At 31.4% G+C, this 20325-nt stretch overlaps 3 protein-coding genes across 3 annotated transcripts; all 3 read left to right on the top strand.

The window, feature by feature from the left end:
* Positions 1-2451: 2451 nt before the first annotated feature.
* Positions 2452-4371, top strand: LOC107853301 (non-specific lipid transfer protein GPI-anchored 20-like). The gene is made up of 4 exons (XM_047409185.1): positions 2452-2897; positions 3566-3595; positions 3699-3773; positions 3953-4371. The coding sequence occupies exons 1-4, from the start codon at positions 2555-2557 to the stop codon at positions 4183-4185; spliced, it is 681 nt and encodes a 226-aa protein (XP_047265141.1). The 5' UTR covers positions 2452-2554; the 3' UTR covers positions 4186-4371.
* Positions 4372-9144: 4773 nt separating this feature from the next.
* On the top strand, positions 9145-10996 carry LOC107853303 (non-specific lipid transfer protein GPI-anchored 21). The gene is made up of 4 exons (XM_016698308.2): positions 9145-9579; positions 10263-10289; positions 10419-10496; positions 10589-10996. The coding sequence occupies exons 1-4, from the start codon at positions 9240-9242 to the stop codon at positions 10858-10860; spliced, it is 717 nt and encodes a 238-aa protein (XP_016553794.1). The 5' UTR covers positions 9145-9239; the 3' UTR covers positions 10861-10996.
* A 5736-nt stretch (positions 10997-16732) lies between these two features.
* LOC107852142 (non-specific lipid transfer protein GPI-anchored 25) lies at positions 16733-20325 on the top strand. The gene is made up of 4 exons (XM_047409184.1): positions 16733-17335; positions 19454-19489; positions 19586-19678; positions 19943-20325. Exons 1-4 carry the CDS (start codon positions 16942-16944, stop codon positions 20155-20157), a joined length of 738 nt encoding a protein of 245 aa, XP_047265140.1. The 5' UTR covers positions 16733-16941; the 3' UTR covers positions 20158-20325.

Raw genomic sequence — 20325 nt, 5'->3', positions numbered from 1 at the left:
AAAGCAAATGCAATGTATGAAATGATGATGATGATGATGCACGAGAGAGTCGCACGGTTTCCCTATACACCTACAGAGCTAAAGCTTTTCGATGCAGGACCCATAGAAGGTTCGTCAACTTGTATACTACTATGTATACACCTACAGAGCTAAAGCTTCTCGATGTAGGACCCATGGGAGGTTCGTCAACCCGTATACAATCAATATCCATGACTCTTCTCTATATGTACTTTGGAGAGGTCTATAAAATCCGATGTTTCCAATATTTTCAGAATTTCCAGTATTTTCAATATTTCCAGTGTTTTAAAGCACATACATAACATGAGACACAAATCAAGTGAGACCACCACCAACAAGTATATATGAAACATGCAACAAACAAGTGAATATGATGACATGAGGATGTAATGTTCACAATCACTCCCAACGAATATTTCCACAACCAACCACATGATGTATTTCCATAACCAACAACAATGATACATTTTCACAACCGCGTGAGCCAATATCCGTTCATTATTTTCAACCATCCATAAATTTCTACATGTTTCATATGCCCATAGTTCCACAATAGATATTTTCAACAACACAATACAATTATTCACATGTATTCAAGGCTATCAACATCATATAGGTCCCCACACGATCACACATATCACGTAATATCTCAATTACAATAATTGCATCACATATAGGCCCCCATACGGGCACAACACACAGATAGCCATTTTTCATTATTAGCTCCTACCCTTAACATGCATTTTGTACCATCATTAACTACCTAATCCAATCTGAAAGAGTTAAGTCATAACCTACTTCGAAGGCCGAAACCAGTCCGCAATATTTCAACCACAAAGCCCTACTTCTCAGGAACAGTTCCGAAACCAACTAAAACCAAGAAATATGAAATCTACGCGTCAAAATAAAGCTTACGATACCATATTGTCTACTTTTGGTTCGGGATCAAAATGGATCCCCATAACGAGTTTTTGAAAAAGAAGAGCAAAATCGTAACTTTACTTTAAAAACATGTTGTCCATATTTTTAGGAATCTACAGCTGAAAACCCAAGTTCAATCGAGTAAAAAACAAGGTTTAAATCGAAGAAAAATATTTTAAAGCTTTTTCGGGTAAAATTTTCGAAATTCGTGTTAAAATTAAGAATCAAAGTTGTTTTGAAGGTTAAATTGATGAAAAACTAGTAATTATAAGATTAAAATAGTATTCAAGTGAAAAGGAGTGAAATTGAGGTTTAAAATCAAGCCCCAATATTTTTGAAATTTTAAGAAATTAGTCAAGAATTAGAGTAAAAAAAAAATGAAATCTCACCTTAAATCCGTAATAGAATCAAGACATAAATATTAATCTTGCTTCCCAAGCTCCCACAAGTTTCACTTTTAAGTTCTCACACTATTTTAGGGTTTAACTCTAAGAGGAGCAAAGATAAAGCTGTTCTTATATTGCAGATTTTTTACAACAGATTTTTAAGTATAAAAACGGATTTCGACGAGGTGCCCGAAATTCATTTGGAGTTCGATATATGCAAACGAATTATGAAACCACACTAAATTCAATGCTCTGGACTCAATGCGATATCAAAATTTTGAAAAAAAAAATATCATTTTCACAAAGTTGACCCCCGAAACTCGAAATTGCAATTTTTAAACTGAGGGTCGAACTGAGATTTAAAAGTCGTAAAATTCCACCAAACTTATTACCACCCTAAAATCGATGTTCCAGATCTGCTGGCGTGGTCCGTTCAGTCATTTGTCACATGGATCTAAAGATATTCACAAAAGTTTGAAATAAGGCTCTCGAAGCCTGATTCAAAAAACACAATATAGCACAAAAGACACCAAAGTGCATCGGGAACCATGTCAATCACCCCTGCACCCTATAAATACCACAATGCTACAACGGTGAGGGATAAAATAGTCAAATTACACAAAACCACAAAATTCACATATTTCATCAAATTTTCAGGTGGTTACATCATCCGCCACTAAAAATCTAATTCGTTCTTGAACTAAGACAAAGAAATATCTGAATCAATGAAGAGTTGAGGATATGAACTACGCATATCAGACTTAACCTCCCAAGTAATCTCATCTACAGGTCGATGTCGCCACTAAATAATCAGAGGATAACAATGTCATCTTCTACTCGGGATAACTTACGATATGAAAAGTTCTTTGGGTCTCTTGATCAAATGTTAAACGTAACTTACGTGTAGTAGTAACAATTATGTGCCACAGCAAGCAAAGCCATAGTGACAAAAGCAGCAAAAGCATTGGCGTATTTGGACAAAAGTTTGTTAAGGTTGTTGAACTTCAAACACCTGCTAATCTTATTTCTACTAATTAATTAATCATCTTCACTTTTTCAAAATATATCTATAAATTCTCAATTTTATTCCCTATTCAACTTAACAATTAATTCACAACTTACACAATTCCCAAAAAAACAACTACATATGCTAATAAATCCTCAATTACTATTGACGTGACTCAAACTCTAAATCTACCATCAGTTGAAAGTCAACCTGTCTCGTCAACATGGCTTATAATAAGTACGTAGCTTTTTCGACTTTGTTTCTTTCATGGGCGTTTATGGCCTCTTTGCAGACTGCTGACGGACAAATAATAAATACGCCATGTAATGGACCTATGATAAACAGTTTTACGCCTTGTATGAACTTTTTGACAAATAGCAGCAGCAGCGGGGCATCACCAACAGAAGATTGCTGCAGTGCTTTGAGGACTATGATGACTAATGGCATGAATTGTTTCTGCCTTATTGTCACTGGTGGCATTCCTTTTCAAATGCCTATGAACCCCAACATGGTTATGTCTCTTCCAAGTGCTTGTAACATGCCTGGTGTTCCCCTCAAATGCAAAGGTACAATTCAACTTCTTGTAGATTATAGAATTAAACTTATATAACTGATGCCCGAGTGGTATATAAGTGGTAAATAACTACTTTTTCATCATTAATAAGAAGTTTTGAATTCAAGTCTTGCTGGATATAGGCTTATCTTTGCTAGCACCAGAGCACTTACCTCTCAATGCGGGACTTCTTGACATGAATTTGAATTTTATTGAATCTGACGTGGGTACATAACACCGGATAGCATAATTATTTTCATACTCAATTGATGAAAGAAAAATTTTAAATAATCATCTCTATATATTGTAATAAGGAAAAGTCTCTTATTTGATGAAAAGATTATAAATTCCATATTTTAAGAAGACTTATGATTTATCTATAAATATTCTATGATTGATTTGATAATGTAAAAGACCACTTACCCGGATGATATATAATTCTTTTAAAATATTTTCATCTTGGCAAGAATTAGGTGGTCTACTTTCCTACAATTTTCGGTAAACTCATTGATTGTCCATTAGATAAAAAGAAAAATTACGTCACAAATTTGGGTCCATCTTGATTTCCTTCGTCACATTTAAGAAATTAATTTTTAGTTTCTTGCCATTTAAATTTTGGTTTTCTTAAAAAAAAAATTGGTTACTGATACGTGATACCTTTGGTTATTTTCGTAATTGCAGCTCCTAGTCCACCTACGGTTGTTGCACCAGGTACTTCCAAAATTCTCAAAGTCAATAACGTTATTATAAAGAGATTCGACTGTATTTTTAAAATAAAATTATTGTTAATTAATATTTTTTTTTTCATAATTAGGTCCTCGTGATGATGCTGGGGTTCCAAGTGCTTCACCAACAGCTGCTCCTGTTAACCCTCCTCGTAGTCCTAAAGGTGCTTACATGACACCATTTCTTTTTACATATGTATAACATAAAAGTTAATCTAAAAATTTTATTCTTTTCGTTTTAATTTATTTGTATAATTTTAACTTGATAAGATAATGTTTATTTCAATTAACTTTTAAATTTAATGCAATATATGATTTTAACTCAATAACAAATTTCCCTCAGATACCACTGTTCCTCCTCCACCTATGCCGCCGTCAACGTCAAATTCATCGCCACCAGCCGATGAAATTCCAACCCTAACTCCACCATCTCCACAGTCGGGTTCTTCAATTCCGGCGACAAATTCTGGCAATCAAACTCAAGCAACACCATCAGCTGCCCATTTTTTTGGTCATGGAATTTCACGAATACTTCTTATAGCTGCATTTGGAGCAATTGGTTTGAGCATTTATTAGTGATTTGATATGTATCACTGTAAATCTTTAAATTAAAATATAGATTGTGAAAATAATACTAGAATTATTTATCAGTGACGTTGATGTTGTATAGAGACATAAAAACATAATGTACTTATTTTACGTTATTATTTGGTATGTCTGTAGTTCTATTTGATTTAAAGAATCTAAGTATGTATTTGATTATATTTTCGGTTACTTAAGTATATGAATCTTTTGTAAATTTTGGATTCTTATTATATTCTCAACTTGGAGATGATTCTTAAATTCATTCAGCTGAAAAGGAGCTTGTTAAGTACTATTATATAATACATTAATAATTAATACTTACAGAAGAATTGCAAGTAATCCAAAAATTTGCATAAAATATTTGAAGAATTTGGTGGTTATATATGAATTAAATTTTAGAAGAAGAAAACGATCTTATTAAAATATCTTGAATTGGATTTACCAATATTATATGAAAATAGTCATATAGCTGACAGAACATTTGTAATGATGAGTCAAAAGATCGTAATAAAAGACACAATGTCAAGCATTAATTGAGCCATCGAATTGTTGATGTAGGACAAATTACATCGTAATGTGCCCGAAAAAATTAATTGATAATAAAATTTTCAGAAAAGTGAAACATCAAAATGTGAAACTATTCATAACTTAGAAAAATTAGAAACAGTAATTCATAAACAACGTTGATCTAGATTAAGATAGATTATAGACTGCAGCGTTTGAAATGGTCCTTTTGGCTCAACATCGAGAAAGAGCCAAAATATATATATATAGGAAACAAGATATTAGGGAAAGTTAGATATCTTTGACAAAGTTGTATTTTTGTTTGAATGGTGTTCAAACCCTCAAATTTTAGATATATTTATATCTATATCTATATTTATAATCTATATGTATAATCTATAATATATTATAAAGGGAAAAGGTTCAAAAATACCCTGAACTATCTGAAATCGCTCAAAAATGCCCCTTGTTAGATTTTTGGCTCAAAAATACCCCTCCCTCTAACGGAATTCGAAAAAGGATAAAAAATGCCACTGAACTATCTGAAATGACTCGAAAATACCCCTATGTTAAATATTTGGCTCAAAAATACCCCTTCCTTTAACGAAATTCCACCAAGCATGCCACCTAGATAAAAAAAAAAAAAACCATGTGACTATACCACATTACCATCCACATATAAAATGTTAGTATTTTTTAATTATATGACATTCATTTCTTCTTTATTTTTATTTTTATTTTTTTGCAAAGCAGTGAAACAGAAAAATCAAAAAATTAATCTTTTGCTAATTACTTCATTAGTGTTTTAAAAGTTCTAGATTTCACCTTTTTATTAGTGTTTTAAAAGTTTTAAATTTCATCTTATTATTGTCGTTTGGGATGAGAGACAGCTTGATCTTGATCTGATGTTGACTCGGAGGAGGAGCTAAAATTTTAACTTTTAAGCTAGCAAATGTTGATGTACTAATAATTGAGTTAAAGTTACTACATGCAAATTCTTTTTCAAAATAAATGAATTCCTTTTAACACTTGTTTAATCATTCGAAATGAATTCATGTTTCTAAATTCAATTTTGATGAATAATCTTATTATTTTTAAAACAAGTTTGAAAAGAAATAAAATGATACTTAATATTGATAAATTATCATTTAATTATGTCATTCATTAACTTTTTGAAGATGTGTGTCACATTCAAAGATTCATTAATTTTAAATGAGAGGAGGTATTTATTAAATCATTTTAACATAAGCATTTTGAGTAAAAACTAGCAAAGCCAAACACATCTTTTGAGTAACTAATTTGGAGTTTAGTTTGAAGTTTATTACTTTTACGAGCAAATCTTAATTTTAACTTTTATATTGGCCTAATAATTAATGGATTTATCAGTTTAATAAGACTTTTTTGTTGGGTTTCACACTTTTAAACCTATTAACAGGAAAAAACTTATTTTTTAGATGATCAAAGGAATTTGATAATAGCGATGTTACACTTAATAACTTTTTTTAAAAAAAATATTATGTAACCGCCGTTTGTCTACTTTGATTAAAAATGAAAAAAAAATATATAATTTTGTCCGTTTCACTGACATTTTTAAATAAAAATAAAAATAAAAATAAAGAAGAAAGGAATGTCATATAATTAAAAAAAATCCTAACATTTTACATGTGAATGGTAATGTGGCATAGTCACGTAATTTTTTTTATCTAGGTGGCATGCTTGGTGGAATTTCGTTAAGGGGAGGGGTATTTTTGAGCCATTTCAGATAGTTCAGGGGTATTTTTTATCCTTTTTCGAATTTCGTTAGAGAGAAGGGTATTTTTGAGCTAAATATTTAACAGAGGGGTATTTTTGAACCAAAAATCTAACGAGGGACATTTTTGAGCTATTTCAGATAGTTCAGGGATATTTTTAAGCCTTTTTCGTATTAAAAATGTGAACACCCTTAGAAAAGTGATTTGAACTTTTTACCCTTCATTAAAATACTGTTCTTTAGACAAAACTGTTTTTTTAATTTACTATTAATTATTTTTATTATATTAACTAAACTCCTAAAATATAGGAGACTCCTAAAATATATAAAAAGAAAATTAATTAATATTTTCCTTTGTACCATTTACTATATAGATAATATATTTATAACAATTATTCATATTTATGCTTTGAATTGTATGAAAGTCACTACTCTATATTTCAATTTTTGCACGTTAATCTACTTTTGATACGTGATGAGCCTTATAAGTTTTTAACTCTTTTGAAATAATTTTCTTCTTTATTTTCATTTAAGTCATTCTTTAGGGTCAAAATTTTCGCTCAGATAAGAATTATTTCTATCAAAATTAAAGTTTTGTGATCACTATTGTATTGTTTTGTTGTAGTTTACAGGTCGTAGAAGAATATCGATTGGCTTTGAAGAATTTCTTGTGTAAAAGTTAAGTTAATTGTATTATCTGAATATCTCTATTAGTTTTATTATTTTGTGATAGTTTACATGTTGTAGATGTATGTCTATCGGCTTGGAGAAATTTTTGTATATAAAATTTAAGTTTAATTGTATTGTTTTGATATCTCTTTTATCGTATTATTTTGTTGTAGTTTACAGGTGCTAGATAAATGTCGATCGGCTTTGAAGAATTTTTTTAAGTAAAGGTTAGATTAGATTGTATTGTTTTTGATATCTGTGCTTTGAGAATTTTTTTGTGTCTCTATTATTGTATTATTTTATTAGAGTTTACAGGTATTAAATAAGTGTTGGAGGGCCTTGAATTTTTTTTTTTGTGTAAATGTTATAGATTTAATTGTATATAGTATTGTCTACATCATCGTATTGTTTTGTTGCAGTTTACAGGTGCTAAATTTTATGATAAAGGTTAGGTTTAATTAAATAAATTTTTCATCTTTACATATTCAAAAGATGATGAATTTAATTATTATATTCGTCTTTATTATTTTAACAAATTTTCTATTTTGGGAAATATTTGAACTCATTAAAGTGAGGTACACGTACGAGGCGCGTCTGTCTTTTTCACTATTTTTTTAATTTGTTATTTAATTATTTTTTATTATATTAACTAGATATCCTAAAATATATGGTAGGAGAGAATCAATTAATTATTTCCTTTCTACTAGACTTCCTAAAATATATGAGACTCCTAAAATATATGCGACACTATAAGGTAATTTTACCTTTTTTCCTTTAGCTAATACTGATATTAATTTCAGTAAATAGACAACTTTTGCTATAATATAGACTATAGAGAAATCTATATCCGATAAACATTAATTGAGCACAAGTTTAATAAGTTTTAGGATTTAAATAAAAAAATTGATGATTAAAATTTTAGAATTTTAATATGTGCGTGAATCATATTTTAGTGTGATGAAAGAAGAGTCTTACCACATATTCTATGTCTCTTTAAATATTAATTCTCTTAATAATTTTTGCTATATATTTCCTCTTATCAAATATTTTAGGAATATTTAATATCTGATGGAATTAAATCCACTTTAAAAAATCTAGGGGTAATAGCACCCCGCAAAGTTCAATATGCTTAACTGAAAATTCGATTTATCCCTTCCTTTTTCCTTTGGAGTTCAAGTTAATATGCACTGTACGCATAAAAATTATCTGCACGATTATATCACTTATAAGCTACGTATAAATTTTTAATAACTCTATAACTATTTATCGTTGATCTGATAAAAATAGTAAATTAGCTAACTAGTACAGATTAAAAACACCGATAATTAAAAAAAATTATAGTGTCAATATATATACTATACTACGACGTGAATGGTTACTAATTATATGCATTTCGAGATCTAATTGTTTGTAAGAATCTATCTTATGTATCGAAAATATATGATCCTCAATGAAAAAACAAAACACTTTTTCCGTCTCCCCTTAGAAAGAAAAGCAGATAATGCATTTGTCAATATTTATTTCAATAGTTAATTACAAGGAAGTCAATAAAAGAGCAATTGGTGCGTAAAGCATGCCGTATTTACGTGGGATCCGTAAAAGGATGTATATCATAAGGGGAAGTAATGTAGACGGTCAACCATGACACAAACATTAGTGATTATTTTCACGATTCAAACATGTAATCAATAGGTCATACAAAGACAACTTAAAAGATTATAAATGAATATATTATATCTTATTTAAGAAATATTAGTGATTGTTTCCTCAACTCGAACATGTAATCTATAAGTCACACAAAGACAACTTTAAAGATGTAAATGAATATATTATATCTAATTTAACACCTCAGTTACCTTCAAAAGATTTCCAAAAAAGTCAGAACCCATAAAAAGAACATAAAACTTGCAAGGTCACCTAAATACTCTGTTAGATATATAGTTAGTTAAAGGTAGTTGAGCTTCAATACCACTTTTGGACTTTCCTGTTTTCTTTCCTTCATTTTCTTCTTAAACCTCAATATACATCTATAAAATACCCTTCTTGTTATCATTCTCTCACAACCAACATCAATTTCTTCCACATTTCTCACATATTCCCTTCGCATTACTATTCTTTCCTAATGGAAGGGTTCAAATTCTTGCAGGATTTTCGGCGATTGGTACCATTTTTAGCCATTGTGTTGATGATTTTTGGCATACAAGTTTCGGGGCAAATTAATACAGCATGTAGTAGCGCGATGCTACGTAGTTTTAGCCCTTGTATAAATTTCATGAGTAATAATGGTTCAGGTTCACCAACTTCAGCTTGTTGTCAATCTCTTAAAGAGCTTATGGCTAGTGGCAAAGATTGTCTCTGCCTTATTGTTACTGGAAATGTTCCTTTTAAAATACCAAACAGAAATATAGCAGTTTCCCTCCCCAAAGCTTGCAACAAAGATGGTGTTCCCATTGAATGCAAAGGTAATCAAACATTTTTCTAAATATTTAGTGGGTAAAATGACGATAGCACCCATGAATTGTAGCTCGAGTGCACGGTTCCTTAGAGGGTATAAGCGTCATTCGGTGGTCAAATTTGCCTGATTCTGAACTAAGATGCATACAAAAGCTAAAAATTCTACATGATTTTTATAGCCACTTGGAATTTTGAGGGGTTAAATTCTTAGATGATCACTCAACTGATATTTATTATCTCAAAAAGTTGTTTTCCTTCTTAATTTTCAATTTTCTTCGACAAAGAAAGTTATTAGTTGTGTTATTTTCTTCACTATCGATTCTCCTTCTTTCATACCTACTTTGACATTGTTGCACTCGGGTCGGTGGTTCTCTCGGAAACAACCTCTCTACCTCCATGAGGTTAGGGTAAGGTCTGCATACACTTTACGTCTCCAGACCTCATTTGTTGGATTTCACTGGGTATGTTGTTGTTGTTGTTGTGGTTGTAAAGAAAGTGACTTTCAAAGATAATAATTATTAGTTGAATGATCATATGAGAAATTAACTCTAAGTTTGTGCATCAGAAACAAGTTAAATTTCTAGCATATGAATATGATCTTTCATTTATCTTTGTCCCAAGTAAAAATCATATTGAATGTTGAGCTTTATTGATTTGGTGACTAATTCTGTTTTAAATTTCTATATTGTAGGTTCTGCTACCCCTCTTCCAGCACAAGGTACCAAAACAATTCAATTTATCTAATCCTGCACCTGTTTTTCTAAATAGTATAGGAAGAAAAAATTAATCAAAATCAAGTTTTTAACTACCAAAACTTTGGCTTAAAAATGTTATATTGGTGTAACAGGTCCAGCTGCCTTAGCACCATCAGGAGCTCCAAGATCATTCCAAAATCCTAGATCACCTGCAGCTCCTAGCCCTGATGGTAATACAAAATTTAATATCGCGAATTTAGTTGAACAAGATTATGTATGCTAGTGAATTGCTAACTCGTGAATTTGTTCGCGTAAATGGCAGATGATGATGTTCCAGAGCCATTCACTCCTCCTTTGGGACCGGTAGGTGATACAACACCAGGGTTAACACCGCCATCTCCATCAGGCGGTGGTGGCTTAGGAAATCCTTACAATGGATTTTCACCGCCATCTTTTACAGATGACGGCTCTGGAAATCCTGATACGAGTTCGTTCAGGCCTGATTTGAGACCTTCCTCTGCCCCAGATTCACGGAGACTTTCAGTGTTTGTTTTTATAGCAGCCTGTGGAGCAATTATTTTGAAGTTGCACTGAATTGATTTTATAGTGTGTGCACATTGTTTGGAACATGTATACATTAGTGCAGGAGTTGCAAAACATTTTTTGTTGTTTCATTGTAATCAAGTTGTACTGTCAGTATAATGAAATTTTTTGAGAGTGTTGAAATCTATATATATTTTTCTAACCTTTCATTTTGCTTTATTTTGAGTAAGAAGCAAGAATAATTATCTATGTCGAATTTACCAAATTATAGTTCACTTAACAGATGTATGCAACAAGAGCATGACAAATCTTCAGGTTATTGAAACTTGTTTTGAACTTCATATTTTAAGTTTATACATGACAAATGAATTGAACTTCCCCTGCTTAAGGACATTTATCTAAAACTAGAGAGCTAATAAAAGTCAAAGCCCCATCTTTTTCATATGTTTTGTTATGGTAGTTGATCTTCATCTACATCAAGCAATCAGAGCCCATCTTAACATCTTACATGTGTTGTAAGTAGTGCTTTGAAGTTCTTCTATCAGTAACCAAACACAGAATCCAATTAGATTCTCAAATCATCTAAAGCGGGATATTTTGTGCACCAAGCGGACATTTGGTCCTTTCAATTGTTGGAGTCATCTCTGTTCAAAGGATTAGTTAAATACCTTTCAAAAACAAAACAAAAGCTAAATAGATATACAGGAAACTTTGTAAAATATCACAATTGTGCGGTGTCAAGTGGGCCGGTAACCAAACCACCTACACAAGTTTCATCCGGCCCGGTAAGCCCAAGGATTTTAGGATACCGGGTATCGGGCCAGTTTTTTTTAATTTGGGCCCGGGTAACCGGATCGATCCAGTTCGGAATTTATTTATTTTTTGGACCAAACTAGCCGTTGGCCTAACGGCTATATAGCCGTTTTTGAGTCCAAACGGCTAGTTTGGACCCAGTAATTAAAAAAAAAAAATTACCTTTAAAATATTTTTTTAATCCCAAAAAAATTCTATAAATACCATACACCTTCAAATCATTTTTCACACAATTTTTCACTCTTTCAAATCTCATTCTCTTTCCAATCTCAATACTCAATTCTCAAATATTCAATATATTTAATTTCCTAAAGTGCTCACTTTAAATTTTTAATTTTGCGTTTACAAAGTACAAGTGGAAGTTTCTAAATTCGCAACCTTCGGCTACTTTCAAAATTTGGTATTGTCGTTCCATCTCTTACGTTTAATTTTTATTTATTGTATTAATTATTGAATATTTAATTTTATCATATTTGTGTATTTTGAATTTTTTTTAGTTTAATTTAATTTATACAATGGATAAATTAAGAAATCTCGCTATTAAAGATGTTAAAAAATTTTGTTCCGGAAGCGGTAGTGGTAGTAAAAAGCGAATTACTAGTGGTAGAGGTACTTCAAGTAGTAGATATACCCGTGTGTCTTCGCCTCTGGTACCGCTTGGTACACCTTTTGAGGAAGAAATAGGTGTAGGTGCTCACGATATGAATTATGAAGAAGCTCAGAAAAATTACGGTATAGAAGAAGAAAATGAAGTAGATGCGGTTAATTTAGACGAAGATGATGAAAATATTGATGAGACACCCGCAATAGAAAATGCTAACGTTAGATCTGAATCGGTTAATCTCCCTCCCCGTGCCCCAAGCCCTCGTAAAACAACTAGTATTGCATGAAAATTTTTTGAACGTATATCAGATATTGAGGTGCTATGCAGTATTTGTCAACAAATATATAAGCATAAAAGCGGAGGCAAGTAAGGGGGTACGGGTACGTTAGTGAGACATATAGGTGATGCTTACAAAAGAGAGTTAGAAATTGCACGAGGTGGTGGGGATATTGATGGGCCAACGTAAACTAGAATGGACCCAGCAACCGATCAGGTAACGAAGAAGTATAATAAATTGAGGGACCGGAAAGAAATAGCTAAAATGGTAGTTGTGGGCTTAGTTTTCCTTCTTCTGATGCCTTTATTCATTATATTCAAGCTATTTATAATCTTATGTTTAATGGTGTTCCTAGAAGTACTTGTCGATATGATATTTTTAGACTTCATTCACAATATTATTTTTATTTACCAACATTGTTAAAAAATATTCAATGTAGATTGTCCCTGATCTTGGTCGTGCTGTAAATAAAAATGATTATTTAACCGTTACTTGTCACTGGATGGATAGTAATTTTGTGATGCAAAAACGTATTCTTGTTTTTTTATATGATGAAGACCGTAAACATATTGGAGATTTTATTGTTGATTCTATTGTTAAATTTGTCGGATTTTATGGTATCGAAAATAAAACCTTATGTATTGCTTTTGATAATGCTTCTAACAACAAGATTGCTATAAAAAAAATTAAAATCTATGTTATCTCCGTCGTTGCCTGAAATTTTTCATATTAAGTGTGCATGTCATATATATAATTTAATTGTAAAAGATAGTCTTGAATTTTTTGAGTTTTATATTGAAAAAATTCGTCTTACTGTTGGTTTTATTCAAGGAAATAATCGGAGAAAAAGAATTAGAGAATTTAAAATTAAATGTAAAAAAAATGGACTTGCACCGATATTGATGCCCGAGGAAATTGATATTAGATGGAATTCTACATATGATTTTTTAAAAACTAGTTATAAATATAGAGTTCCTATTACACTAGCTTTTAACCAACATTGCGGTTCATTTACTGATTCTGCTGATTGCATGCTACATGATTCTGATTGGGTTGTAATTAATGATCTTGTTAAGTTTTTAGAAAAATTTTATGTAGCTACGGTTGAATTTTTCGGTGCGTATTATCCTACTGTTTGTAATATTTTGGGATATATAGCCGATATTTCTGGTTTGCTTAAAGAATATAAAAATAAAGATGGTTATAAAGAAGCGTTGATGCCATGTTTACTAAATTTAAAAAATACTTTTTCCCGATTCCCCCTATTTAGTTGGCCGGTGTTATGTTAAATTCGTGCATTAAATATAATACTATGTACCACTTTAGTACTATTATTTATGCTAACTTAGAAATAAATACTAACAATGATTCTGAATCTGAAAAAGTAGAACTTGATTTGTGGATTGCTATGAGTGATGCGAATGAATACATAGAAAAATTATATAATCACTATGCTGATTTATTTGAGTTAGTTGTACCAACAAATATCACTCCAACTGTCGCTCCTCATCCTCCCGAGGAGCCATCATTTTCTTAAAGGCTGGCACATAGTGGTTTTCTTGATTCCTTTTATGATTTACCTTGTTGGAACAGTGTTGATGAGATAACTTACACCTCAACTTATCAGGAAGAGCTGAAATATTATCTTCGATCGTCGTCAGAGGATCGCAGACGACGGATCAACACATTGAATTGGTAGAGGAGTAATGAAACATAATATCCCGTGCTTTCAAGATTAGCTAGAGACATCTTGAATGTTCCAATGTCAACCGTTGCATCAGAGAGCACCTTTAGTCAGGGACGACAGAAGCTTGGAGACAACTGACACTCATTGGAAAGCAATGCAATGAATGTTCTAGTTTGCCTCAGAGATTGGATCAGAGCAGAAAGAAGAAACCAAGGAATGAAACCGGAGCCAAGCGATGAGCTAAAACTTGAAGAAATTATGTCTTCACTGGAGAACTCAGCAGAATCAAGTCCAATGCATGATTTTACCCCCGTTGACTTTGACCATCCTATGCAAGTTTCCGTTAATATTAACATGAATGAGTTAGAAAAAATGATGCATAATTTGTAGGTTTTTCATTCATGTAAATTATAAATTTTGGATCTTTTCGCCAATCGCAATCAATAAAATTCAACATTCATTCACCCCTCCTTAGTCCTTACTTTATAATTTTTTTCATTTAATGATTTAAATTGAATTTCTAATTTAAATTTAAAACTTACTTCTAATATATTATTAATTTACTACCAAGTATTATTAATAATTTATTATATTAAGTAGCATATGTTTGGTATATTTGTGTATATATCTTCTATAGATGTGTATATTTAATGTATACATGTGTATGTGTTTTATAAATTAGTATATAACTCTATATATATTGTAGTATATACATATATTGTAGTATATGTTTTACTTAAAGTAGTACATATATATTGAATGGTGCGTATATTTGTGTATATATCTTCTATTGACGTGTATATTTAACGTATACATGTGTATATGTTTTATAAATTAGTATATAACTATATATATATTGTAGTATATACATATATTGTAGTATATGTTTTACTTAAACTAGTACATATATATTGAATGGTGCGTATATTTGTGTATATATATTCTATTGATGTGTATATTTAATGTATACATGTGTATATGTTTTATAAATTAGTATACCACTATATATATTGTGTAGTATATACATATATTGTAGTATATGTTTTACTTAAACTAGTACATATATATTGAATGGTGCATATATTTGTGTATATATCTTCTATAGACGTGTATATTTAATGTATACATGTGTGTTTGTTTTATAAATTAGTATATAACTCTATATATTGTTGTATACATGTGTATATATCTTCTATAGACGTATATATTTAATGTATACATGTGTATATGTTATATAAATTAGTATATAATTATATATATATTGTAGTGTATATATATATATATATATATATTGTAGTATATTTCTATTTAAAGTAGTACATATATATTGAATGGTGCGTATATTTATGTATATATCTTCTATAGACGTGTATATTTAATGTATACTCGTGTATATGTTTTATAAATTAGTATATAACTATATATATATATTGTAGTATATATTGAATGGTGCGTATATTTATGTATATATCTTCTATAGACGTGTATATTTAATGTATACTCGTGTATATGTTTTATAAATTAGTATATAACTATATATATATATATTGTAGTATATACATATATTGTAGTATATGTTTTACTTAAACTAGTACATATATATTGAATGGTGCATATATTTGTGTATATATCTTCTATAGACATGTATATTTAATGTATATTATAAATTAGTATATAACTCTATAATATATATATATATATATATATACTTATATATATTGTAGTATATATATGTTATAGTATATGTTTTATTTAAAGTAGTACATATAGTCGTATATATTGAATGGTGCGTATATATGTGTAATTGTGTATATGTATATATATTTTTTAAATTCTAATGTAGTATATACTATATATATAGTGTATATATATTGTTTAACGTATTTAAAATGTATATAGGTGGGTATATATTGTGTATATTGATTTTTTTTTTTTAATTTTTGATCGGATTTGGTCGAATTTTTAACCAGGTTTGACCAGGTTTAAGTGGGTTTGACCGGGTTGGGTTAAGTGGACTGAGTTAGGGTGGTTTATAAATTTTTTACTGTTGAGCCCGGCCCGGCCCACAATCCGGTTAATTTTATAGGGCCGGTTTCGAGTTGGCCCGGCCCAGCCCACTTGACAGCCATAGCTCAGATTTGCAAAAAGTAGCAAGATTTGGCTTAAATTAGAAATGTAGCAGCATTTTAAGTTCAAAATATAGCAGAATACATTGTAGTCACGCGTATACAGTATCTCCATCTGATTGCATCTGCATAAATAATAAGTATATGTGAATCTGCACAAATAATAAGTATATCCACATATACTTATTATTTGCGCAGATGTGATCTGATGGACTTAAGTTTGCTAAGGAAGAAATGATTTTCTAGCTTTTTACAATTTTTTGTCTTTTTTATAACAGATTTTTATTTTTTACACATAAAAAATGTATCTATTTTACATATGAGATATGAAAAGATCATTTTGTTTTATTTAAATTGAAAAACAAGAGCAAAAGATCTCAATTCCTCGTTTGTTAAGATCATGAAATTGGGGAAAAACAAACTTCACCATTCCTGTAAATTCGGCACAATTTAGAGGGCGTATATGGAACTGAGAAAAAACACCCTTTCCCGCCAACTTTCTTCCATGCATAAAACACCTCACTAATCCACCCAACTTTCAAATTCTGCAAAAATCAGTTTCCACTATTCTGCTACTCAGCAAAAAATTAACCGTTTCTCTCTCTATCTTTCTCTCTCTATAACAATGGCCGACGTACTGATTCTTTTCTCCGTTCTCCTACTCGCCGCCGGCACAATTCCTGCACCACCACCTGAAGTACTTCCGTCAACACCGCTGGAGTCTTCCTCAACTGAAATAGGCTGTGCTGATGAACTGGTAGCGTTCTCTCCATGTCTTCCGTACATTTCTGAACCGCCGAATAATATCTCCGATTCACCTCCAGTTCAGTGTTGCGATAACTTCGCGGCGGCCTTTGGTGATGATACTGCGATTTGTCTTTGTTACCTTGTTCATAACCCTGAGATACTTGGATTTCCGATAAATTCTGTGAAGCTGTTGTCGCTAACTTCTGTTTGTCCTGTGACTGAGAAACAAGGCCAAGGCCAAGCAAATTTCTCTCTCGAATCTCTTTGTTCAGGTTTGGATTCCGATTTTATGTTTACGGTACATTTGAAATTTAGCTCGGTTTCAGGTGTATACACATGCTCTATTCGTATAACTTTAGCATTATGGATTCATAGTAACATTATGTATACTTGAAACTTGAAAGTAGATCGATGTTGTTTATTGAGTTTATAGTTTGAATTAGTTGCTTTGTTTCAGAACGTTTGATACAACTCTGTTTCACATATTCAGGCCAATTGTGATATAATTGATGCGTTAAAAATGTATATTTAATGTTTAAATCATTTTTATATGAGGAGAATTCTAGCTTACCAGCTTAGGTATGATTCAATTTCAGTTCATTTTCAGGTGGATACACGTGCTCTATTCGTATCTCTGACTGCGTGAATCTTTTGTGTGAAAAGTTTAGCATTATCGATTGATAGTAACATTATATATAGTTGAAAGTAGATGTTGTTAATCGAATCTATAATTTGAATTAGTTGCTCTGTTTCAAATGTTTGATACGATTCTGTTAAATATATTAAGGCAGATCGTGATTTAACTGATACGTTAAAAGTGTTTATTCAGTGTTTAATCATTTTGATATGAGGAATTTAAGATATGATTCGATTTAGCTCTAAATGTTAGTCAAATCTCAAAAGATGAAAATTCGATTTTAGTTCATTTTCGGGTGGAATACACATGCTCTATTCCTATCTGACTCCGTGAATCTTCTGTATGAATTAAAAATTTATCATTATGGATTGATAGTTAACATTGTATATACTTGAAAGTAGATGTTGTAATCGAGTCTATAATTGAATTAGTTGCTCTGTTTCAAAATGTCTGTTACAATTCCGTTTCATATATTCAGGCCAATTGTGATATAATTGATGCGTTAAAAATGTGTACTTTCTGTATGGGGAGAATTCTAGCATTGGTAATCTTCGAGTTTCTAAATTCTAAATAAAAATGATTCAATTTAGCTCTGAAAGTTAGTTGGTTCTCGATCCTCAGTATAGTTTCTGAATGCGTTGTTTACCCATGTAAGCATTTACATGACCAAATATGACCAAATATGATCCTCAGTATAGCTGAATCTGACCAAATATGACCGTAATCTTCCGATGGAGTTGCGATATGGAGTTTCGTAGATGATCTTCTAGTTTCTAAGTATCTAAATTCTGGATATAATGATTCAATTGTGAAAATTGTCAAACAGATTGTGCTCTTTGTATAAATATTTCTCGGTAGAGTTTCTGAATGCTGTTTCCCTGCGTAAGCATATACTAGTTGAATGTGACCAAATATGAGGGTAATCTTCCGATGAAGTTGCGATATGGAGTTCATAGTTGATTTCTACTTAATTTTTGCTATTACTGTTATAAATTTATGGTTGTTATTTCGCTATATGTTATGAACAGTTCATCATATTGCAAAGACATTCATTTGTGGTTGAGAGTAATCTGCACAGTCACACAGATAGCTTGTCGTCAAGTAAACACAAAGGACGAACTTCTTCATGTATATATACATATAGTTACTATCAATGTTTCTTTATGTTTTAATTAACATTATATGACAAGACTGGAACAGATAGTACTGTCACTCACTTCAAGTTGTTAAAGATGTGAAAGTAACAAGTTTCATGAATTCTCATTGAATCTCCACATTTTGAAGACACTTTTACATTGCAATGCATGCATCAGTTGTGAGTAAATATGTCCATTTAGTAGTATATCATGATCCCAAAGTTGCAACTTAAAACAGTTGGAACTTAGCCATATGTGTGCAAGTCCATCTGCAGTAATAACATAACTGTTCCAAACTGAGCAGTTTTTCAAGCACCAATACCATAACCTCTTTCTCTTTTGCCCATTTACTTTGATTCGCTAATTTGATACGATGAGTTTCAGTCACTATTTGTGTTATCTGGACTCCTTTTAGGCATATACATATCTGAAGTATTTCACCATACTTATATATGAGTTCTGTAATATGTTACACCTGTTTGATGCAATGTGTTAAGAGACAAAAATAACATAGTTCAGTACGCAGATTTTTGAAGAACATTCAAATACTAGACATTTTATTCAGCAAGTGTACAAATATTTCTTGATGTTAACTATCTTCTTTTTCCGTTACTCAGGAGAAACTATGCTGCCTCCTTTTCGATCAGTAACTGGTAATTCTCCTTTTATCTTTTGCCATGACCAAATTAACTGATGATACAATACTTATTCAGAATCTCCTGATCACTTTATTGTGTAAAAATTTGTAGCAAATCGCAGGGGTTCAGGATCAAGCCCAAGGCGTCCTACACCCCCTAGCCCAAGAAGTCCTATGCCCCCTAGCCCAGCTCCTAGACCACCAGGCAAGTTACTTATCTTCTTTTCTTCAATCTTGTAACTTGACATTCCAACTGTTCCCTTCCAAGTTACATTATGATGAGTACCTTGCTACCAGATAATAAGATTTATAAATTGAAAAATCACAGCCACATAAACTACAGTTCTTAGAACCTTAGATACTAGTTCCAATGGACGAAAAAGGAAGGGAGGAATAAACCAGGGAAATGAATTTTGAAGGTGGACGTTAGATTTTCTATTAAAAAAAATGAATTCTCGCTTTATTGCAGGTGATCTTGATATCCCCTTACCACAAGAACCACCAGGATCCGGCAGTTTATCACCACCACCACCCTCCGATGTTGACGATGATCATCCTTCCCCTGATGCTCAAGCCACAAAATCATGTTCAGCAGCCATACCAATAATGTATAATTGCTGGCTATGGGTTCTCTCTTCAATGTCGATTTTGCTGTATATCTCTTGCAAGCACGCAACTAGGTAATATTGCCTCTTTCATTGTTTCATAAACAGAATACCATTGGACGATAGTAAGTCAAATTAGAATCCTGTGGATAGATGTAAAACTGCTGGCAAAAGAATTCTTTGTTAAACTCCTTAAGTGATTTGACATGCACACTGCTTCAGTATCTGTTGTACACATACCTATGAC

Source organism: Capsicum annuum, chromosome 3 (assembly GCF_002878395.1).
Source record: "Capsicum annuum cultivar UCD-10X-F1 chromosome 3, UCD10Xv1.1, whole genome shotgun sequence".
Lineage (NCBI taxonomy): Eukaryota > Viridiplantae > Streptophyta > Magnoliopsida > Solanales > Solanaceae > Capsicum > Capsicum annuum.
This window is presented reverse-complemented; position numbering and strand designations above follow the sequence as displayed.